The sequence below is a fragment of the Schistocerca nitens genome, chromosome 6 (genome assembly GCF_023898315.1).
Source record: "Schistocerca nitens isolate TAMUIC-IGC-003100 chromosome 6, iqSchNite1.1, whole genome shotgun sequence".
Lineage (NCBI taxonomy): Eukaryota > Metazoa > Arthropoda > Insecta > Orthoptera > Acrididae > Schistocerca > Schistocerca nitens.
In genome coordinates this window covers 454,952,211-454,976,134 of record NC_064619.1, presented here as the reverse complement: position 1 = coordinate 454,976,134, position 23,924 = coordinate 454,952,211, and the positions used below count along the sequence as shown (strand labels likewise).

General features: G+C 38.5%; 1 protein-coding gene across 1 annotated transcript; it reads right to left on the bottom strand.

The window, feature by feature from the left end:
• Positions 1-659: 659 nt before the first annotated feature.
• LOC126263404 (uncharacterized) lies at positions 660-23,644 on the bottom strand. The gene is made up of 4 exons (XM_049960499.1): positions 23,531-23,644; positions 1,192-1,321; positions 1,018-1,115; positions 660-833 (listed from the first exon to the last, which is right to left on the bottom strand). Exons 1-4 carry the CDS (start codon positions 23,564-23,566, stop codon positions 660-662), a joined length of 438 nt encoding a protein of 145 aa, XP_049816456.1. The 5' UTR covers positions 23,567-23,644.
• Positions 23,645-23,924: the final 280 nt, after the last annotated feature.

Sequence of the window (23,924 nt, the reverse complement as noted above, 5' to 3'; positions counted from 1 at the left end):
GGTCCCGCAACTCCTTGCATTTACAAAATACCACAAGAATATGGACAGTATTAGATTGGGTGGAACATGTTCACAATAGAACAATGCTGATTGAACTTAAGATGTGTTTGCAACCGTGTTACACAAAAGAATGCATTGAAAATGGGCATAAAATTGTATTCAATTTCACCAGAAAAATACATTGAAAACAAACATGAAATTGCAGTCAACAACACCTCTATCATTAGAAAATCTAATGGGTTCAGCAATAGTATAGTTAAAAGAAGCTAAAAGGTGAAAATACTGGATAACATCATCAACAAAGATGGTAGTTTGCAGTTGAGCACAGTATTGAGCTTTGAATTCAACCATCATGAGATTGAAGCAGGTACAGCAGATGTGGTATGGAAGCACTGACTTCTACAGTGATGGACTGAGCATTGGTGACATTGCATCCAGTATACGGTTGAAAGCAGCTACCACATGACCATCAGTTACTACTTGACAATGGCCGAGAAGTAATTGGAAGAAAGCTGGTGGATTTATGACCACTCAGCACAGTTGGAAGCCTGAGATTTTATAAGGTGGAGAGAATTTGTATTTTTATGTCTAGTATAAAGCTCCTAACCTCCATTGAAGTTAATAAAATATACACTTTAGGGTTAAGTGAATGATTTTATTCAGTAATTATTTTTGCTTACTGGAAGTTGAAACAACAGCTTGCATGGATGAAAGATCAGTTGAGGCATGTTATTTGTAATCCATTTTCCTTTGTCCATGCAATATGTACAAGAATAAGTAACTGATTGTCCTGAGTCATCTGTGAGGTGGATAATGATGCAAGGACCTCCAATCTTGAACAGAAAAATATAATATAACACATTTTACTGCAAAGAGTAAATATTTAAAATTTAATGAAGATACATTGAAATCGTAAATTCATAACATGTTTCAATTAATAAAATCAACATATATTCTCAAAAATGTCCATGGTGATGGCCAATCTTGCTTTTAGTTTATACACACATTAAAACAAACCTTGGCTTGGAGAACTGTCACGAAATGCTCTGTCCCATGTAAAATACCCATGAACTCATAAATATCGAAACACAATCCTTTATTGTTTTTATACATAGCTGTGTAAGAAAGAAAGAAAAGTCAATACAGTGTTGCTCAGTTTCTGTTTATGTAAACGATTCAAGTTTTCATTACCTTCAATGGCTAAGCAACGGCTGAGATCATACTGATCCTCTTCAGTAGTTTGCACCATCTTAATTACAAGTTCACATACATAGTCTCCTTCAAGTGGTACCAACTCCTTTGCCATAACAAATTCGAGACCCTGCCAAATACAAATTACTGCATCATCAAATTTCAGTCCAAAGATAACACTTGGTGCTTAGGAAACAGAGTTAACTTTGAGACTGTAATGTACTTAGCATGCAAGGAATTAAGACATTGGCTGCAGTAAAGCACAGATTTACCAATAGCACAGATTCACCAATACTCTGGAACACTCTAAGAATAAAAAAGACAGAATATTGAGTTTTGATTTGTTTTATTTTTATTTATTTATTTATTCATCCATGGAACAATATATATTGTCTGGATGTCATCAGTTTATAATACATGAACACATATTTACATTGAAACAGATTTCTCATATTTTGTGTAGTTTTTATAACTAGTCATACACACATTTATAATTACATCATATTTTGGTGATAATGTCATATGTTGCTAAAAATCTACATCTATGTTAAATATTCTTTTACAGTATAATAACTTTTACTTACTAAGAAGGTTTTAAGCTTTTGTCTGAAAGTGAGGGGCGCATTTATTTCTTTAATTTCCTGTGGTAATTTGTTATACAGTTTTATCCCATTATAAAATATACTTTTTTGCATCTTTGCCTTGTTCTTCCTATCTAGATGGAGGTGGTGACAAGATCTTGTTTCATGGTCATGTATTAGGACTTTTCTTAATGAGCATTATGTTCTGAAAGATATACTCACAAGAAACAGAATATCCAGATTTATAAATAATTCTAGACAGTGGGTCCTGTTGTTGCTGTTTGTTATTATCCTTATGGCTCTTTTTTGTACTTCGAACACAGTTTGAATGTTATTGGCACTTGCTCCCCAAAATACGATCCCACAGCTGAGGACTGAGTGTAGATATCCGTAATATGTTATTTTAAGACAGGTATTATTGCATACCGGTGCAAGGATTCTAAGAGCATAGCATGCTGTGGATATGTTCTTTGCCAAAAAGTTGACATGGTTTGTCCATTTCAGTTGGCTGTCTACATTCATCCCTAAGAATTTGGTACTTGTTACACATTCTAATTCATTATTACGAGGGCGGTTCAGAAAGTAACCTCCGAGTGGTCACAGTGCGGGTTGTGGGGGGTAGTAGCGACGCCATCTGTGCGTTCACGCACTCAACAGGTCAGTCGGCATCAAGCCGTGGTCGAGTGAACATCGTACCTGCGCTAGTTTAGTTTTTGTGGCAGTTTGAAATGTGTGCTGCAATAGAAAACCCCGCCAAATGTGAAGTGCATGCTGTCATAAGGTTTTTTACAGCCAAAGGATATTCTGCAGCAGCTATTCATCGTGAGCTTTGTGCCGTGTAAGGACTAAGAGTTATGAGTGAAGGAGTTGTCCGTGAATGGGTACGTTTATTTAAAAGTGGACGAGAAAACATTCATGATGAAGAGAGGAGTGGTAGACCATCATTGGTGACTGACGAACTCGTTCAGACAGTTGATGCAAAAGTTCGTGAAAATCGACATTTCTCAATGTCGGAGTTGTCTACTGGTTTTCCACAGATTTCTAAGACTCTCTTGTACGAGATAATGACAGCAAGATTGGGTTACCGTAAGTTCTGTGCACGATGGGTGCCCAAAATTCTTACCGACCACCACAAAACTCAAAGAATGGCCTCTGCATTAGACTTTCTGTCACGTTAGCAAGACGTGTACTGTGAAACAATAAAAAAGTTACGACGGGCTATACAGAACAAACGCCGTGGTATGCTGACTTCCGGTATAGTTTTTTTGCACGATAACGCCCGTCCTCACTCTGCTCGCAGAACAACGGCCCTTCTTGAGTCCTTCAAGTGGGACGTTATCAACCATCCACCTTACAGCCCAGACCTGGCGCCAAGTGATTATCACCTCTTCATGCATTTGAAGAAATGGCTCGGGTCACAGCGGTTTGATGGCGATGAAGAGCTCAAAGATGCGGTCACAGGCTGGCTCCAGGCACAAGCGGGTGATTTTTATGCAGAAGGAATTTCAAAGCTTGTGAAGAGATACGATAAGTGCCTCAATCGCTATGGAGACTATGTAGAAAAATAGTGCAAAGATGTAGTTGTAAGATGTATATATTAAAATATTTTTATTTAACTTGGTGTATTTTTTTAAATCAACCGGAGGTTACTTTCTGAACGGCCCTCGTATTAACTTTCATTCTAGTGGCATTGTGTTTTTTGTTCAAGTGGAAGTTAATGTAGTTAGTTTTCTTTACATTTAGGGATACTTTATTTTTTAATGACCAGTTGTGGACATCATTGAGAGCCTCGTTTGCTCTTTCTGACAGTTGTGTTGGATTTTCACCTGTTATTACTATGTTGCTGTCATCAGCAAAAAGTATTTTTTCTCCATGTCTGATACTTTGTGGGAAGTCGTTAATGTATATAAGAAACAATATTGGGCCTACATTCACATGTTCACATGTTCTGGGTCAGACAGGTGTTTTACAAGGGAATTGTTTGAAACTTGTGATATCTCAACTTGTTGAACTCTGTTTTCCAGGTATGATTTGAACCACTTCTTTGTCACACCTCTTATTCCTATTTGCCCTAATTTATGAAGTAAGATTTTGCAGTCAACTGTATCAAAGGCCTTTGACAAGTCTAAAAAGATACCACTTACATTTTCACCTTTGTCCAATGCTTCTAAAATTATTTTAGGGTCATTCGATGTCAAATCAACCAATTGTACTACATGATTTGAACCGTGACATCTCAGATTTTGATGATTTTTTTTTCAGGTAATGTACCCACTAACACGAGTTTAAATTTGAAATTTCAAATTTTTCTGACCTTTGGTTTTTGAGTTTCAAGGTTTTAAAAATAAAAAAAAACCTCTGTTTTTGATCAATCGATGATTGTTTTAAAATGCTGTAGCTCAAAAACTATAGAAACTAGAGAGCTCAAACTTGCACCATTGTTTTCCTCTAAGAATTCCCTTCAATTTTATATGTAACACGACTATGCTACCTAAATCTGAAAATTTTAAACTATTCCAAAAAATTATTTTTTGAAATTTCCACAATACGTACCCTCAGATTTTTTTATAAAAATTATAAATGTTGTCCAGTCTAACTGACTACATGCATGCAAAATTTCAAGATGGGATGTCAATGGGTTCTTGTATAAAATAATATTTTACTACCGCAATACACACTAGTGAGGTGAAAAGCAGACTATTTCAAGGCTATGTAATTCTAACAAACTTAAATTATTATGTTAGTCTTTTTGTGCAAAATTACTCTCTTATTGTTTGTTAATTCATTAAATGATGTAGTGTTGTTTTAATTTAATGTTCATGATTCTTTTAACTATGCGTCAGAAGGAAGTGAACACATTTTAATTGGTAATATACATGCTACAAGTTAAAATTTTGAATAAAGCCACTCACCTTCATCCTTAGTTGTAAATGGCAGAGATTATCTTTTTCTTGGTTTTCCAGTGTTATTTGTAATCATTTACAACAAGTTCCTTATATTAGAAATTGGCATATAAGTAATTTCACTTGGGAAAAAGATTAACTTGTTGATATTTGCATGGATATAACTGTATTTATAATACTAATTGGTATTTACAAATTTGATACATATGGTATTTACACAGCTTAGTGTTTAGTGATGGTTGGTGTAACATAATTTAAATGTGCTTCTTTTATGATCTTTTAAGATATTTTTCCAAAGCAAGAGAAGACAACTTCATTTATTTAGCACTTAAAAAAGTGTAGGTTCTTCCTGTAGCTGTTGTTGGATTCGCTGTTTGTAAAAGAGTATTTCCTGGGACATCTAATATATCTCTTGTTTGTGGATAGTAAAAGACTGGGCTGGACCCTTTGGGTGTAAAAAATTTATTCGGTACATGTTATTGTATTTTTCTTCAATACATCCTAACCACCAAGCGTCATCATATGCTACTGTCACAAACCTAGCAGCAATATTTTCCATATGTGACTGTGTTATTTGGTTCAGTGTTGTCACATATTCAAGAGACTCATCCAGACTAAAATGATAAGGCTTGACAGTAATTCGACTCTCTGTGCAGGGTTTATATGAGTGAAACTTTTGGGTTCCCATAATCGCTTTTCATTCACTAAACCGAGGAAGTAAGTATTCGTTGGTCAGTTCATAGTCCTCTGTTGTGCAATATTCAAAGTCAATGTTTTTTATGTGTTCCATGGCAAATACATAAAGTGATCTGGGTGTTAAGATTTGTTGGTCATATGGCCTTCGTAAGCTGGCTTCAGCAGATAGCTGCTTAACAGTTCCACCAAGGCCATCGCATGCACTCTTGCCATGGGATGTTGCAAAGAACTCCCACTCTGCCTCAACTTCAAAATCAGTTTTATGCAAACACAAATTAAGGAAGTTTTTCTTATTTTTATATTGTGCAGCACTGCCATCAGAAAAGTAAGTAATCTTTTTAAATGCAAAAGGCAAGGTTTGCTTTATGATTTCTAGCAGTTTTTTCTGGAATACATAGAAAGCGACTGTATTATATACCAGGCAATCTGGTATGAAGACATACTGCAGATGTTTTAGTTTTCCCTCCCATTTATAATATATGATGAAAGGATGCAGGGTAGCTCAGGTGGTAGTCCAGTGGAATGATTGTATTTCATCTTGTACTACGAAAGAGTAGTTTTCTGCAAAATCACAGTTTACTACTACATGGCCTTCAGTTAAATTGTCCTTGATTTCGCTGTAAGTGTTCTTTCTGCTGACTAGCTATAAATGAATGAGTTTTTACCTTCATTAGAGTGTCCAAAAACTCATCCATAAAGTCATCAGTACTTTTAAAATTGCTTAAAATTGCACCCGTTACGTCAAGGTGGCCATAAGTGGGGTAGTGGCCAAAACTAGAGCCTTGACCCTATTTGAAAATTGTTGTGACAGTGCCACGACATTTAACAGTGCCGCCACGACAGTACACGTAAACGGTGATAGAGGTGCTCCGCAACTCTGCTGAGCGCGGGAGCGCGACCTAGCTACGAACGGCGCCGGCCGCATGTCACGGCATGGCAGTCGAATAAGAGATACTGAGTTGTTATCATGTAACCAGCTATTGTTGCTAAGTGAGTGTGTTTGAATATCCACACAATTATTGGTGATCAAAGGTTATAACACTTTTTGGCGACGAGGATGGGATATTTTCACTGCGTTGTGGATTTGTGTGTTCGTGATGGGGCAGACATGCAACAGCTTATGCAAGCGCTCATTGAACAACAAACACAGCTGACGGCTGCTATTCAGGCGTTGCCGACATCGCTTACTCATCTTCTGTCTTCCTCTTCTCCGCCTCCATTCCCTCCTTACGACGAGGCCGTTGAAGACTGGGAGGATTATGAGAAGTGTTTGCGGCAACACTTCTTGGCTTTCGGTGTTGTCGATGCTCCTATGTGTAAGTCGTTATTTCTATCTTGGATTTCTCCACGGATCTATCAGCTGCTATCTCAGTTAGCTCCTCTGTGGGAACCTGCCTCTCTGTCCTTCCAAGAAATGTGTGACTTATTGTCTAACTATTACTGAAAAAACACCCACGTCGTTGCTGCCCGCGTGGCGTTCTACCGGTGTCGTAAACAGCCCCATCAATCTTACCGGGGTTGGGCAGCGGAACTACACGGTCTGAGTAGGAAATGTCAGTTTGTCACGGACACTCATCATGAGTCTTATGCTGATTCAATGGTTAGGGATGCTATTCTACGGCTTGCTCCTGATAAAGAAGTTCGGCAACGTGCCCTACAACTGCCAAACCCGTCATTGTCGGAAGTTCTAAGCATCGCTCAATCCTTTGAAGTGTCTCACGCTGCTGGCACGCAAATAGACGCGTGGTGTGATGTAGGCACTGTACATTCAACTTTCGACACAGACAATTTGCCTGTTTCACAGGAGGAAGAAGATGTGGCGGCGGTTCACTCGCGTAAACAACGTCACGTTGGGCCGCAACGCTCGCAGCGAAAACAGCAACCACAGAAGCAGGTTCATTCCGCACTTCCTTCTTGTCCACATTGTTTCGTACAGCATGACAGGGCCGCGTGTACAAAACGTTGACCCACGTGTAATTTATGTAGGAAAAAAGGCCACATTGCTTCTGTGTGTCAGTCCTGCTAAAGTTCCTGTCGACAAGGACGAGGCATCGGACATGGATGTTAACTGTGTGCTTTCTCAAATGAATAAGTTGTTTGTTACTGTTCATGTTCTGGATAAAGACATTCGCATGCAAGTGGACACTGGCTCTGCAATAACTCTCATTAATTCTCGCATGTATTTGGAGTTGGGCTCCCCTCCCTTGTCTCCAGTTACGCGAAATCTGAGAACTTATAATAAACAGAAAATTCCTATCATTGGCCAGTTTGATGCTTCCACGGCCTACAAGTCTGTTGTTAGGCCCCTCACGTTTTATGTGGTGGATCATGTGGGCACTGATAACCTGTTCGGTTATGATGCTTTCCAGTTGTTCGGGTTCTCCATTGATGATGATGTGCACCTCATATCTGAGGATATTCCGTATCAACAGCTGGATGGATTGTGTTCTGAATTTTCGTCCATGTTCTCTGCTGGTCTGGGTCTTGCCAAGGATTTTGAAGCCCACATTACTCTTAAACCTACAGCTCGCCCTGAGTTTTTCCGGGCACGCCCTATTCCGGTGGCGTTGCGTGCACCTGTCAAGGCTGAGATAGACAGGTTAACAGCTTCCGGGATTCTCCTTCCTGTTACCTCCAGCGAATGGGCATCGCCAATCATGGTGGTTTCTAAACCAAACGGGAGTCTGCGATTGTGTGGTGATTTTAAAGCCACTGTCAACGCTCAGAGCCTCATTGACACTTATCCTCTTCCCCGTCCTGAGGAGTTATTTACCAAACTCGCTGGGGGCCAGTTCTTTTCCAAACTTGACTTATCGGAGGCGTACCATCAGTTGCTGTTGGATGCTTCTTCCAAGGAATTTCTCATCATCAACACTCCTTGTGGGTTGTATCAGTACCAGCGGTTACCATTTGGCGTCGCTAGCATGCCGGCCATTTTTCAGCGGTTTTTGGAACAGCTCACTGCTTCCGTTCCCGGCTGCATAAACTATCTGGATGACATTGTTGTCACGGGGGCCTCCACTGAGGAGCACCTTCGCAGTTTGCGTTCCCTGTTTCGGGTTTTGCATTCGGCTGGGTTGAGGTGCAATCTGGACAAGTCACAGTTCTTCCAACCCTCCATTGAGTATCTTGGTTTCCACTTGTCCTGTGAGGGTATACGTCCTCTACGTCAGCACGTTGCGGCCATTAACGCTCTACCCTGGCCATCTACGGTCAAAGAACTTCAGGCGTTTCTAGGCAAGATTGCTTATTATCACAAATTCATTCCATCCGCGGCGGTGGTAGCTCATCCTCTGCATCAGCTGTTACGCAAAAACGTCCCTTTCTGTTGGTCCGACGAGTGTGAGCAGTCTTTTGTCCGCCTGAAGGCTCATTTGCAGTTAGCGCCTTGTCTTGTCACATTCCGTCCGGGTCAGCACTTGGTTCTGGCGACTGACACGTCACAGTATGGCCTAGAGGCTGTTCTTGCACATCGGTATGAGGATGGGAAGGAACGACCCATCGCATATGCTTCCAAGACCCTCAACGATGCGCAACGGCATTACTCTCAAATCGAAAAGGAGGCGCTCGCTATCATTTATGCTCTAAAAAAGTTCAGCGTTTTTTGTATGGTTCTAAGTTTCACCTCATCACTGACCACAAGCCGCTGGTCTCTCTGTTCAGCCCATCGTCGTCGCTTCCGGATAAGGCAGCTCACCGCCTGCAACGTTGGGCCTTATACTTGTCTCGTTTTCACTATGAGATTCACTATCGCCCCACGGCCCAGCACGCCAATGCTGACGCATTGTCGCGATTGCCGATGGGCCCCGACCCGGTTTTCGATCGTGATGAACTCCTCTGTTTCCACATTGATGAGGAAGAACGTCGTGCGGTCGAGGGTTTTCCACTTACAGGTTCGCAGGTCGCGTCAGCTACTCAGCGGGACCCGGTCCTGCGTCAGGTGATCTGTTTTGTTCAATGGGGTTGGCCGGACAGGACCAAGGGCCAGGCATCGGATCCCCTTCACAACTACCATGCCTTGTGCCTTCGTCTGTCTGTTCGTAATGGTGTTGTTCTTCTGGCCACGGATGGCGCATCTCCATGGGTCGTGGTGCCAGCCTCTCTTCGCAAAGATGTTCTCAAACTGTTGCATGAAGGTCATTGGGGTATTTCTCGGACTAAGTCCCTGGCCCGCAGGCACGTTTATTGGCCCAGTATTGATTTGGACATTGCCCACATGGTTGCTGCGTGTGGTCAGTGTGCACAATGCCCTCTCCATGGCCTGATCTGGCGCAGCCATGGGAATGGGTGCACGCTGACTTTGCCGGCCCCTTCCTCGGTACTTATTGGCTACTGTTGACTGACGCCTTCTCGAAGTTTCCATTTGTTGTTCGATGTCCGTCGCCCACCACTGCGGCGACGACGCTGGCTTTGTCCAAAATCTTTGTGCTAGAAGGTCTTCCACTCACGATCGTCACGGACAATGGCTCTCAGATCTCTTTGCAGGCCTTCCGTGAGTTTTGTACTGGACAAGGGATTCATCATGTTACAGCACCGCCCTTCCATCCGCAATCGAATGGGGAGGTCGAGCGCCTTGTCCGCACTTTCAAAAGCCAGATGAAAAAATTCCTTAGTGATTTTTCCACAGATGACGCTCTGCTGCAATTTCTGAGTTCTTACCGCTTCACACCTCTGGGTGATCGCAGCCCTGCTGAACTCTTGCATGGCCGCCAACCGCGCACTCTACTGCACCTGCTTCACCCTGTCAGGCCTTGTGCTGTGTCCCCTAGTGCGGGAAAATACTCGGTGGGAGCGGACATGTGGGCACGAGGGTATGGATCTCGACCTAAATGGATTCCAGGAGTGGTCAAGGCTGTTCGCGGCCGCCGGCTTTGTGAAATACGTACGGACGACAGCATAGTTGTTCGCCATTACGACCAGATGTGCCCACGAGTAGTGGCCACGCCGGTGCCACCGCCCCTTCCTTTGCCTCCACCAGCTCAAGAAGCCAGTCCTGTCGCTGCTGCCGATCTACCAAACGTGTTGATGCAGCCAATGTCACTACCGCTTCCGAGTACGCCGGAACTGGCCCCAGTCGCGACGCCGCCTTCTCCGGGACCCATCTCGCTGGAGCACACCCCCAGGTCCACGACACCTACGGATGCTGCTCCGGAGTTTTCACCCATCATCTCGTCCAGGAGGCACGTTCGACGCACGAGCTTCCGTCCTGGACATTTTCGACCATACTCTCGTGTCTCTCCGCGGGATTTTCTCGGGGCCTCACAAGAGGCCATGGATGTCTCCGCACTGTCCATGTCTCCAAGGCAGTGAGTGTTTTTTTTCAAGGGGGGAAAAGTGTTGTGACAGTGCCATGACATTTAACAGTGCCACCACGACAGTACACGCAAACGGCGATAGAGGCGCTCTGCAACTCGGCTGAGCGCGGGAGTGCCACCTTCCTACAAATGGCGCTGGCTGCATGTCACGGCACGGCAGATGAATAAGAGGTACTGAGTTGTTATCATGTAACCAGCTATTGTTTCTAAGTGAGTGTGTTTGAATATCCACGCAATTATTGGTGATTAAAGGTTATAACAAAAATATAAAGTTTCTTTTAAATAAAAAGTGAATGTTGTATAAAATTGTAAGATTCTTAAGTTATTATATTTTTATGTATTTTATCCTCACACTAAAATATCATTTAATGAATTAACAAACAAGAAGAGGGTAATGTTGCATAAAAAGGCTAACATAATAATTTAAGTTTGTTAGAATTACATAGGTCTACCTTGGTATTCATAGCCTAGAAATAGTCTGCTTTTCACCTCACTAGTGTGTATTGCAGTAGTAAAATAATTTATACAAGAACCCATTGAGATCCCATCTTGAAATTTTTCATGCATGTAGTCACTTAGTCTGGACAACATATATAATTTTTATAAAAAAATCCGAGGGTACGTATTTTGGAAATTTCAAAAAATGTTTTTTTGGAATAGTTTAAAATTTTCTGATTTAGGTAGCATAGTCATGTTACATATCAAATTGGAGAGAATTCTTAGAGGATAACAATGGTGCAAGTTTGAGCTCTCTAGGTTGTATAGTTTTTGAGTTACAGCATTTTAAAACAATCATCGATTGATCAAAAACAGAGGTTTTTTTTATTTTTAAACCCTTGAAACTCAAAAACCAAAGTTCAGAAAAATTTGAAATGTCAAATGTAAACTAGTGTTAGTGGGTACATTACCTGAGAAAAAATTCATCCAAATCTGAGATATCAAGGTTCAGACTGTTAGTTGATTTGAGATGGAATGAGCCTTTCTTTAGTGAACTGTGCTATAGCAGATTGTGTGCCTTTTCTGGGCCTAAAACCAAATTGGTCATTGGAAAGAAGGTTATATGTATATATGTATTCATGTAATTCAGCAGTCTCTTTTTGACTAGTATTTCTATTATTTTAGAAATGATAGACAGTATAGAAATCTGCCTGTAGTTCTCTACATTTTCCACATCTCTGTTTTTAAGGATAGGTATAACTTTTGCTAGTTTTAGGTACTCTGGAAAGTATCCAGATTCGAAAGATTCATTAATTATGTCTGTTAATGGGCCCTTTATGGAGTCTATACATTCTTTAATTACACAGACTGGGATTTCATCAAGTCCTACTGAAGTTTTATTTTTTAGTTGGTCTACTACTAGTGCCACTTCCCTTTCTGTAGTTGGCAAGAGCACCATTGAGTTTGTTGGCTGGTTCTGAGTAGGTAAATCATACGTATCTGGAAATTTCTGCTGTAATTTTTTTGCAATACTACTGAAATATGAGTTTACAAAATCAGCTAATTTTTTAGGGTTACCTACTGGTACATCTTTGTTTTTAATATGTGAATTGAGGTCCTTTTTAGCAGAGTTAGATGTTTCCTGTTTGACGATGTTACAGGCTGCTTTGCTCTTGTTTTCAGCTTGAAGTAATATTTTGTCGTTTGAAAGTTTTTTTGCGGCTAGCAGCACCTTTCTGTATATTTTCCTGTACTTGTTGTAGAATTGCAGAACTTCTGGGTTAGATTGATTATTTTTTATGAAGTTGAGATATCTAAGAGTTTCTGAGGATTTTTTGATATCTGTAGTCACCCACTGATTTCTCTTTGTAGTTTTAATTTGATAAAGAGTTTTGGGAAACATCTCTTCAAATCTGAGTTTAAAAATTGACATGAACTTGATAAATTTCTGATTTGCATTAGTTTCTGCATAGACTTCCCCCCAATCTTCATATTCTAGCTGGGATTTAAACTCATACAGGGCTGATTTGGAAAACATTCTTTTGTATGTATATAATTTAGGAGGAGTTTCTACATGAATGTTAGTTTTTAAGATCTGGCAGAGGTGGTCTGATAGGCCCAGGTTTTGGACAACAATATGACTTTTTTACTATCAATATCTGTAGCTACATGATCTATAGATGAGGGAGATTCTTTCGTTATTCTAGTTGGACAATTAACAAAGGAGGATATTCCATAACAGCTTAGAATATTCAGATATATGTTGCTAGTAATGAGCAGAGTAGCAGTTTGGCTTATCACTTCTGTCATAACAGCACTACTAAAGCAATATGGGCAATGATGAAAATTACTTACAGCATTGTGGGCTCCTTTCAGTTACACAATTGATATCAAAACAACCAATTCTGTAATTTCTGTTCCAGGGACGTTAAAAGAAAGTTTGATAACTGTAATGTTTTTTGATGACACAGAAGTACTGATCAAGATCCCAAACTCAGTCATATCAGACACAACAAAGCTGATTAGCAAACATGCCTACAACTAGTTATCAAGGAACTATTCATTTCACAAAGAGGAAAATTAGCTAATGAGTAATTACTATTAAAGAATGTTTCTCCCAATACAACTCATAGAAAAACATCAAAATAGATATTTTACTCCAAGTATTTAGAACCGTATGTTTCTTCTTAAGGCAGGGAAGAGGAATTGGGTAGTGGCAGGTGTGGGCATAAGACAGCCTACTCAAAACGTTGATAGTCTCATGCAGAATAGAAAAAAATTGCTTAGAAGTAAGCACAAGATATTCTACGTAAAATAAGGAATGATGTGTTAGTGGGAAAGATTAGGTATGATTTCAGAAATTACAGGGGTTGTGTGTTAGTAGAAATTTACCAAGAGAAACATCATGTTTGTAATTAATATGATTCTCCAGAAGAAAATAAATAGAAAATGGACATGTAAAAGACCAAATTACTTTATTTTTTATTTTCTACAGTTTCAGTCAGTCACAATTGCATTCAAAAGATTGCATTTGTGGTGACGGGTTTCGGACTACAAGCCATAGTTTGAGAATAGACAATGTAGTCCAAAACTAGTAACCACACAGACAGATTTTTGACAGAAACTGGAAAAAATAAAATTTAGTAATCCAAGTTACTGGTCCTCCTTCATAAATATTCATTATTACATTCCACTGAGGTATAAAGAAATTATATAGTATTCAATGATTTTTCACCACATTTGGAAACAGTCTTGAACCACTCTGAATTATAAGTGATCATAGGCTAAAAAAAAAAAACAGAGTAAACATCTATAAAAAGCTGGAAATAAGTAGACTTATCAGGTAGGAAGTCAGAAGTCAGAAATTATGATAATTTATTCAAGAATAAGCAGGTACGTCTTACTAAATTAAGCTTAGCAACAAGTTTAGCATCTTAGAAAATTAAAGTTCTATTGATGAAAGGGACAATTATTTACCAAACATCAAAAGATTATGTACATAATGTAGTGTCACCGCCAGACGCCACACTTGCTAGGTGGTAGCTTAAATCGGCCGCGGTCCATTAGTACATGTCGGACCCGCGTGTCGCCACTGTCAGGATCACAGACCGAGCGCCACCACAAGACAGGTCTCGAGAGACATACTAGCACTCGCCCCAGTTGTACGACGACGTTGCTAGCAACTACACTGACGAAGCCTTTCTCTCATTTGCCGAGAGACAGTTAGAATAGCCTTCAGCTAAGTTAACGGCTACGACCTAGCAAGGCGCCATTAACCATTTGTACCATTGCATGTACCTCAAGATAGAGTCTCACTTGTATCATCCAGAATGCTGTATACCAAAGGACAATATAAAAGTTAAGTGTTCTAGTAGCTACGTTCTTTTCTTTATCACATTCATTACGAATCCTGTTCCAGACTTAACGCCAGACGGCGTGAGTTGACGCGTGCCCTTCCGGCTACTTCACTGTGGACTGGCTGCCTTAACAGTCCACTACACATAATATAACTTCTCTATTCTCTATTAACTGTGAAATTAGGCTAGCTTAACATAAATTATTGTATGATTTTATTATTAGATTCCATTTCTCCAAGCCTATATTTCATTCATAAATTTCACAGTAAAATTTCCAAACATTCTGAAAGAGTGTCTCTTCACGAACTTCTTACAACTATTCCCAGCCATAAACTTCAGACTGTGATATGAAACATACAGTTTTGTAAATGTTGGGCATGATGACAGTGAAACAGTACTAAATGCTTTCCCTGAAAATTGCTTAGAACAGTTAAAAAAATAGTTCAGAAGAATATACATGACAGAAGTATGCTACATCTAATGTAACAAACAGACCAGATATAACTGAGGATGTCCACTCTGAAACAAATATTAATTACCATGAGGCAGTTGCAACAACCGTGATTACCAAAGTACAATGGGGAAATACAACAAGTAGAAAGATTTAATTGTTTAGTAACAATATTATGAGAAGGAAAGTTGCTAATCACCACACAGCGGAGATTTTGAGTCGCACAACAAAAAGACTCTCACAATTAAAGCTTTCGGCCATTGACCTTGATCAACAATAGACACACACACACACACACACACACACACACACACACACACACACACACACACACACACACACACACAAATGCAACTCACAACTGCAGTCATGTGTGTGAGATGCGTTTGTTTGTTTGTGTGTGTGTGTGTGTGTGTGTGTGTGTGTGTGTGTGTGTGTGTCTATTGTTGATGAAGGCCAATGGCCTAAAGCCTTAAATGTGAGAGTCTTTTTGTTGTGCCTATCTGCGACCCAGCATCTTCACTATATGGTTAGCAGCAACTTTCCTTCTCATAATATTGTTGCATTTCATCCTGGATTCTCCATTGTTTAATTGTTTAGTAAAGTAGATAAAGAGTTGTTTTGTATATCACAAGGAAGACCTCGAAACATTTAGCTCTGAACAAATGCATGTAGAGGAAATGTGACTTAAGCTTAGAAAAAAAGTTGACCAAGCACTGGATAAGTATGTACCCAGTAGAGAATTTGCTATTGGAGGGTTCCTCTATGGTATACAATCTCTGTAAAGAAATTGCAACAGAAACTGTAACAGCTGCACATTATGTGTAAACTAAAGCATCTATGTTATAGATAGATGTTATATGAAATGCATTTGACTGGTCAGAAGGATAATTCATTAAGCCTATCATATCAGAATCTTATCAAAAGACCACTCACAAAACCCAAGAAAATTCTGGTCATATGTAAAGGCAGTCAGTGCCACCCAACTTAGTGCCCACAGTCTCACAGATGACACAGGAACTGAAACTGATGGTAGCAAAACAAAAGCAGAAGTGGTGAACTGGTTCTCAAATGTTACTCTACAAAGGAAGATACGATACCACCCCTAGGTACATTCTTGCACCATTCAAAATGATGAATGGTGTTGATATTATTGTTGGCAGCGCTGAGAAATTGAACTAGATCCTGGACCCAATGGAATCCTGTCTCATCTCTTTCAAAAAATTCATTTTCCTGCATTCTCTGTTGTTTTATTTTGAAATAGTTTATTTTGTTATTTAGTAATTAGTTAATTTAGCATGATATATTCCACATATCAGTATGGGGTAAAGTAACATGTGATGGTGTCCCTGATAGAGTTTATCACAACCTTAGTATGTATGAGCACAATATCACTGATATAAAGATGATATGTAAAATGGAAGAAGTGCAACTCTTATGCAGGTTTATCACACTTCTTATGCTGGGTTTATCACACTTCTTATGCTGGGTTTATCATTATACCAGCATACATAACACATTAAAATACATTAGCATACCTACTAAAGTGAAAATGACAATGACTTCCTTTGGAAATTTACGGCATCTGAAGGGGGGGGGGGGAAGAGGGGGGAGGAAGAGAGAGAGGAGGAGAAGAAGAAGAAGGAAAGAAGAAGAAGAAGAAGAAGAAGAAGAAGAAGAAGACTCTGCCACATTCTATACACAATTTGCAACTGACATAGCCTTTCTTTTAACCATAATATTGTAGATCCATTGAACAAAAACCTGTGCTCAATAGCTGAAAAAAGGACATATCACTCCCATTTACAAGAAGGGTAGTAGAAGTGATCACCAAACTGTAGTCCAATATCATGATATCCTATTAAAGAATCTTGAAATAAGGGGACTTATGACCACAGCAGTTGAGTCCCATAGTGCTCAGAGCCAATCTTGAAATATGCTCTAAGCTCAAATGTAATGAGGTATGTCAAACCTAGTGACCTTCACCATGAGAACCAGCACAGATTCCAATAACATTCATCATGCGAAACCCACTTATGCTTTTCTTGCATGGCATACTGAACACCATGAATTAAGACAATCATCTGGATGCAGTAAGTCTTGATTTCTGAAAAGCATTTGAATCAGTGCCAAGTAACTGCAGCTCATACATTTTGCATACAGCATAATTTAATCATTGTTAACACTTGATTTAAGAGTATGTCACATATGTGGAAGAGAATTTTTCACTAAGCTACCACACTCAGCTCATACAGTACTGCTACATAAATATACGAGCATATTACAAACTCGCTTGAAATACAGTGAATTCTATTCAATTGCAGAATTCATGGAAAATAATTATTGTAATATATGTTTTTCCTGAGTGATAAAGAAAATCTTTTAGTTCTTAAATAACCTAGTTGTTTTCTGTATATGTAAATGATTATTTTATGAAACTTGACACCACTGTAAACTTTGACAAAGCCAGTTGTATGAAAAATAATGAAATAGAGACTTGGAGACAATGGAAGGTTTCAGACTGATTATATAATGGTATGGCACAGATTTTGAAATCAAGTTTTAAACTGTAAGACATTTTCAGGGGCAGCAGCAGCAGCAGAGGATCAAATAGGTAAAACGATGAGAACTAGTAGAAATCCTTGAATAACACGGGAAATATTGAATTTAATTGACAAAAGGAGAAAATATGAAAATGCAGCAAATGAAGAGGTGACAGGGACTAAAAACATCTAAAGAATGAGATTGGCAGAAATTGCAAAATTATCAACCATGAATGGTTATATGACAAATGCAAGGCTGTAGAAGAGAAACCCTGTAGGAGGATTAAAGAGACCTCTGAAGAAAAAGGAAGCAGTTGTATGAGCATCACGAGTTCAGATAGAAAGCAAGTACTAAGTAAAGAAGGGAAAGCTGAAAGTTGAAAGGAATATAAAAAGGGTCTATATAAGGGAAATAAACCTGAGGCCAATATTACAGAAAGTTAAAAGTAGATGAAAATGGGTTGGGAAGTATGATATGCAAGAAGAATTTGACAGGGTACAGAAAGAACTAAGTCAAAACAAGGCCCCTGGAGTAGATGACATTTTTGAGATCCTTGGGAGATCCAGCCATGAAAAAAATTATATCACTTGATGTGCAAGACATCAGAGACAGATGAAATACCCTCAGAGTTCAGGAACAATTTAATAATTCCATTTCCAAAGAACGCAGATGCTGGCAGCTGTGATGGGAGATCAGTTTAGATCCTAGAGAAATACAAGAACATGCAAGGCAATACTGATCGTACACCTTATCGTACAAGGTACATTAAAGAAAGGCATGTCTACATTAATAGCGTTTGTAGACTTAGAGAAAGCTTTTGACAGTGTTGGCTGGAATACACTCTTTGAAAATTCTGAAGATAGTTGAGATAAAGTACAGGGAGCGAAAGGTTATACATAGCTTCTATGAAATAAGGCAATAGTTATAAGAACCAAAGGAGAGGAAAGAAAAGCAGAAGTTGACAAGGCACTGAGACAGGATTGTGAACTATCCCCTATGTTATTCAATATGAACACTGAGCAAGCAGTAAATGAAACCAAAGAAAAAAAAATTGAGAATTGCCAAAGACATTGTTATTCTGCCAGAGGCAGCAAAGGAATGCATAGTGTTTTGAAAAGAGGTTATAAGATGAGGATCAATAAAAGTGAAACAAGGTAATGGAATGTGGTTAGATTAAAAGAGGCAGCACTGAGGGAATTAGATTAGGGAAAAATACGTTAAAAGAAGTAGAAGAGTTTTGATATTTTAGCAGCAAAATAACTGACGACAGCTGAAGTAGAGAGGGTAATAATAAGTGTTGTAGGGCTCAATGGCCAGGTGCAAGTGTTTCAATTGGAAGCCAATTCAGTGACATCCATGTCCCTGAGCCAACACCACCTGGTGTTCCCAGACAGCCACTCATCCAAGTACTAACCGGCTTGACATTCCTGAACTTTGATGATCAGGCAACAACTGGTGTGTCAAATGTACCTTGATTGTTGGCAGTAGAGAGGATATAAAATGCAGACTGGCAATAGCAAGGAAAGAATTTCTGAAAAACAGGATTTCGTTAACATCTACTATCAGATTAGTCAGGAAATCTTTACTAAAGGTATTTTTCTGATGTGTAATCTTGTACTGAAGTGAAATGTGGACAATAAGCAGTTCATATAAGAAGAGAATAGATGCTTTCTTCAAAATGTGGTATTATAGAAGAATATAGGTCAAATGGGGAGATCACATAACTAATGAGGTGCTGAATCAAACTGGGGAGAAAAGAAATTTATGACACAACTTGGTTAAAAGATGGGATCACTTGATGGGACACATTCTGAGGCATCAAGGTTTTGTCAATCTAATATTGGAGAGAAGTGTATGAGCTAAAAATTGTAGAGGGAGACCAAAGGATGAATACAGTAAGCAGGTTCAAATGGATGTAGGTTGCAGTAGTTATTCGAAGATGAAGAGTCTGACACATGATAGATTAATGTGGAGAGCTGCATTAAACCAATCTTTGGACTGAATACCACAACATCATCACATTTATGCCACAAAGCTCATTATTGAATCAAATTAAATGATCAAGGCTAATAATAACTGGCTCACATATTTTTGAAATATGTGGCATGAGATGGTCTCATATTCTACAGTGTATGTAAAAGAGTTCTCTTCTGTGGTATTGGTCCATATCCAGCTGAATTACCAGGGGGCAAAGTACAAAATGAAGAGTGGTGAAAACAGTAACAAGCTTGATTGAAGTTGGGTGACTGTAAAAGAAATGTTAAAAAATTTCAAATGGCAGATGGTCAGAGAAAGATGGTTAATGTTTTATTAATTTAACATATTTAGAAAATTTTAAGAATCAGTTTTAATTATGGGAACTATAAAAATTCTTATACCCCTAACACACCATCTACTGGAAAACAGGAGCACAATATTTGAATAGTAATGTTTTTCAATGAAGCACACAAACAACTTTGCTTCCCACCAATAACTGTAACAAGCAGAAATATTAATTTATCGTTCAATAAACAGAATACCCTGCCACACAGTTTATAGTGTGCCGTAGAATATAATTGAAATAATGATACAGAATGAAAATCTGCTGATAAAATGGCATAGATTTACAAATGGAACATGTAAAAGTCTGTGAAGCATATGGCATTTGCCAAACTTTTTGTGATCACTAACAGAATGGTTACAGTCATTTCATTCATTCATTCACACATTATATTCTGTAAATACCACAATGAAGGAGCGCATTCTGGAATGTAGAATGAACCAAATTACATACATATTAGGGGTCAACGGAGGCGTCCAATCCCAATTATCTGCTTTGACCCATGATGTAAGGGTGCTGCTGTACTGGGTGACATCATGTAAAAAAAAAAAAAAAAAAAGGCCAGAACTACATGTAAGTACAGCCCCAGTGATACCATTATCAAACAAATTCTCAGCACTAGTAGCGGACTGTGGTAACACAACAGACATAAACGGACCAGAAAGTAATCACAAAACTCCCACTAAAGAACCAAAAAAGAACTTGCCAACCTTAAGATGCACCAAAGGGCTCCTGTATGCCAACAGTCATGGAAAAGATCTATCCAAACGTTTTCGCAAAAGTAAGCCTTCAAAGCATTCAGTTTTCGCGAAAATCAAGCCTGGTGCAATGTTAAATGCAGTGGTGGAGAATATTACAACAGAAACAAGTCAATTGAATAAAGACGCTCACATTGTAATTACTGGCGGCAGCAACAACGTATAAAAAAATGAAAGCAAGACAGCCCTGTGATGCTTCCGTAACATATTACCAAAACTATTTCAAATGAACATTGTCATCACAAACGTGCCAGTGCGACATGATTTACCACTGTGGTCATGCGTAAACTAGGAGAATCGATACTACAATTCCGAGCTAAAGAAACTGTGTGATAAATTTAGCCATGTACATTTGATAGACTTAAGTAAGATGAGTCGTGATGAAAATACAAAACATGGATTCCACTTAAATAAGAAAGGGAAGGCCAAGGTAGTTTCCTACATAAGCAAACTGTGCGAGAGAGACAGTGTGGAGAAAGCTCCCATTGCGATGGGCTACAACTATGAGACTTTTTTAGAATAAAGGACCATAATAATAGTTTTCAGGGATGTATTTCGGATATTACGGAGTCCCGTTCACGCAAAGAAAACCCAGGGTGTGAAATAAGTGATCAGTCATTGCAGGTCAGTTCTAAAAAACCAGTGTATGCAAAATGTTGTAAAAAGTGCAACTCAAACAATTTTGATTTGTTCAAGATGGTAAATAAACTAGATGGGATAACAGCCTTAAAGTTAATGCACTTAATGTGCAATATCTCAGAAACAAACTAGACATTCTACAAATATTCATAGAGGAATACTTGCCACATGTACTAGTAATAATGGAACATGGGCTAAAATGCAGTAGAATAATATATTATAGATTAGAAGGTTACATACTAGCAAATAGTTAATGTAAGCAAAACCATAAAGGTGGTGGTGTGGCAGTTTATGTCAATAAGGATATAGAAGCTAAAAAAATTTCCTTTCTTGAACACCACACCAAAGAAGGATCAATTGAAATGACAGGTATTGTACTCCACAGTAATGATCTTAAGTTACCAAAGCATAAAGTGATTGGAGTATATAGGCCACCAAATGCTGATTAAATGCTGTTTATGGATAAACTTTGTAGTGTTATTTGTCAGGCCGGTTCTAATGACTTTACTATATTAGGTGACTTTAACATAGATGCAAACTCAAATAGCATAGTAACCTTGAAACTCAGTGATGTACTGACCACATATAATCTTGTAAATATAGTGAACTCTGACACCAGAGTGACGGACACATGTTCCACTAGAATAGATTATGCTGTAATCAACAAAGATGTTATAGATAAGATAAATTACAGTAACTTAGATTTTCTTTATTCTGACCACTTCTGTCAGGTGATAGAACACAATAATTCAGTTGTGCCTAAAATAAGTGCTACAGAAACAAATGCTGAATACCTCAAATATTAACGCTCTTAAAGACAAACTAGCGAATGAGAAATGGGATTCTGTGTACCAGGTAAAAGGGTCAGATGAGAAATGGAATGAATTCTACTCAACCCTAATGCATCATTATGAACATAGTTGTCCAGTCAGAGAAATCCAGAAGGTAGTTAAACACTGTCAAAATGGAAGTAATCCTAGACTAAAACTCCCAACAAATCTGATTATGCTCAGGCAGCAAGTACATGAGCTAAACCAGCTTTATAAAGTTACTATTATGCAGATTTTCAAGGAAAAATACAATAGGGCTAAGCAAACTTTTAAAACTGAAACTTTTAACCTAAGGAAGCAGATTAACAACAAAACAATAGAACAGTCTGACACATCTTGGAAACTGATTGACAAATACTGAAAATATCCCAACAAGATGATATACCTATTGCAAGCATCCTTCTCAAACAGTCCAAAAATCAGGTATGTAGCATACATAATGGAACCAAAATTGCTTCATCAAACATGTTGGAACAAAGAAACTGACAGCAAACCATGTTATTCACTGTCGTATTGCCTGTTAACATCTGTCTTGGGAATTTTTGCCAGCCTTTGTTCAATGATTTTCCTGACGTTTTGTCAGCATGAATGGCACTAAACAACTGAAGATCTCAGGACAGATACCAACAGGCAATATATCAACAACTGGCCATGAAAGCCTCAACAACTTTGTAAGATATTCGCTGTATAATGACTAATCCAGTGCCACACACAGTATTGTTGTTGCCAAATCTGGAAAGTTTGCTGTGACTAACTGCAAACCTGGGTATTCTAAGAGGAATCACTGTAGACAACATTCCATATTTACATGTAGAGTATTCTGTAATAAACTGTATCGATCAGAATATTGGTGACCCCACACTGAGGACATTTGTGAGAGGCCTTGTGTGTAAGAAATATTTCATTCCATTAATTAAAAATCTCCAGCTTATGTCTGTAAGCTGCCGTGCAGTGGAAGGCAAATGAAACATTACATAACAAAGTGTAGGCCTACTGCAGCAATATTTTCACAACTAAAATTTGTGGCCCTTTCTTGTACAAATATCTTCTTTGACAGGGAATCAGAAAGTGTTATATATATCTGATAGAGAAGAAACTTCATCTATCCACATTTTTATTCATTCATACCTTAGATTCATAAAGAAAAATAAATTTTAGGGATGTGGAACAATTTAGGGCATACAGTATGTCAAGAAAAGATAAGCAACTTGGGGAAACTTAATCTATACATTGTTTTAACAACAAATTGTCATTATCCTGTTTATTAATATTTGTTTTCATATCAGCAAACTGTTAGTAATTTAGAGAGATAGCTTCTATAAAAATAAAAAAAATCCGCTTCTCATTTATATATGTATTATACATTTAATCAATGATTTCTACACATTCCTTTCTCAGAGAGAACACGGAAAATACAAGGTTTTTAGTTGACACAAAGTTGCATGTGACATAAGACAGATCTTGATTGATACTGATTTACACTAATATATTTGCCACTCGTTACTTACCTTGAATAAAATACACAGAGAGGAAGAGTAAGACATACTAGTTTGATCACTGATTCAGGAGTTAATATTTTTTTGTCTTTCTATTCATCTATTAGTTACATCCACGAAATGCTGATTTTAAACACATGTAAAATGAAAATACTTTTTTTTCCAGAAAGGCAGTAGTAAAATGTGTGTAACACCACAAAGACGTTAAAAAGCTCAATAACTAGGAAGCCTGTCGGTAATCTTACGTTCTCTAAAACATGTTTTTATGCTTCAAACTAAAGCCACTGCTCATCGCACTTAAAGTCGAGTTCAAATTAACCGCTCTTTTGCAGAGTTACTATTATCACGTTCGTCATTTTATGGACGCATAAAATACTGAAAATCAAACTATATGAAACCAGGAAAA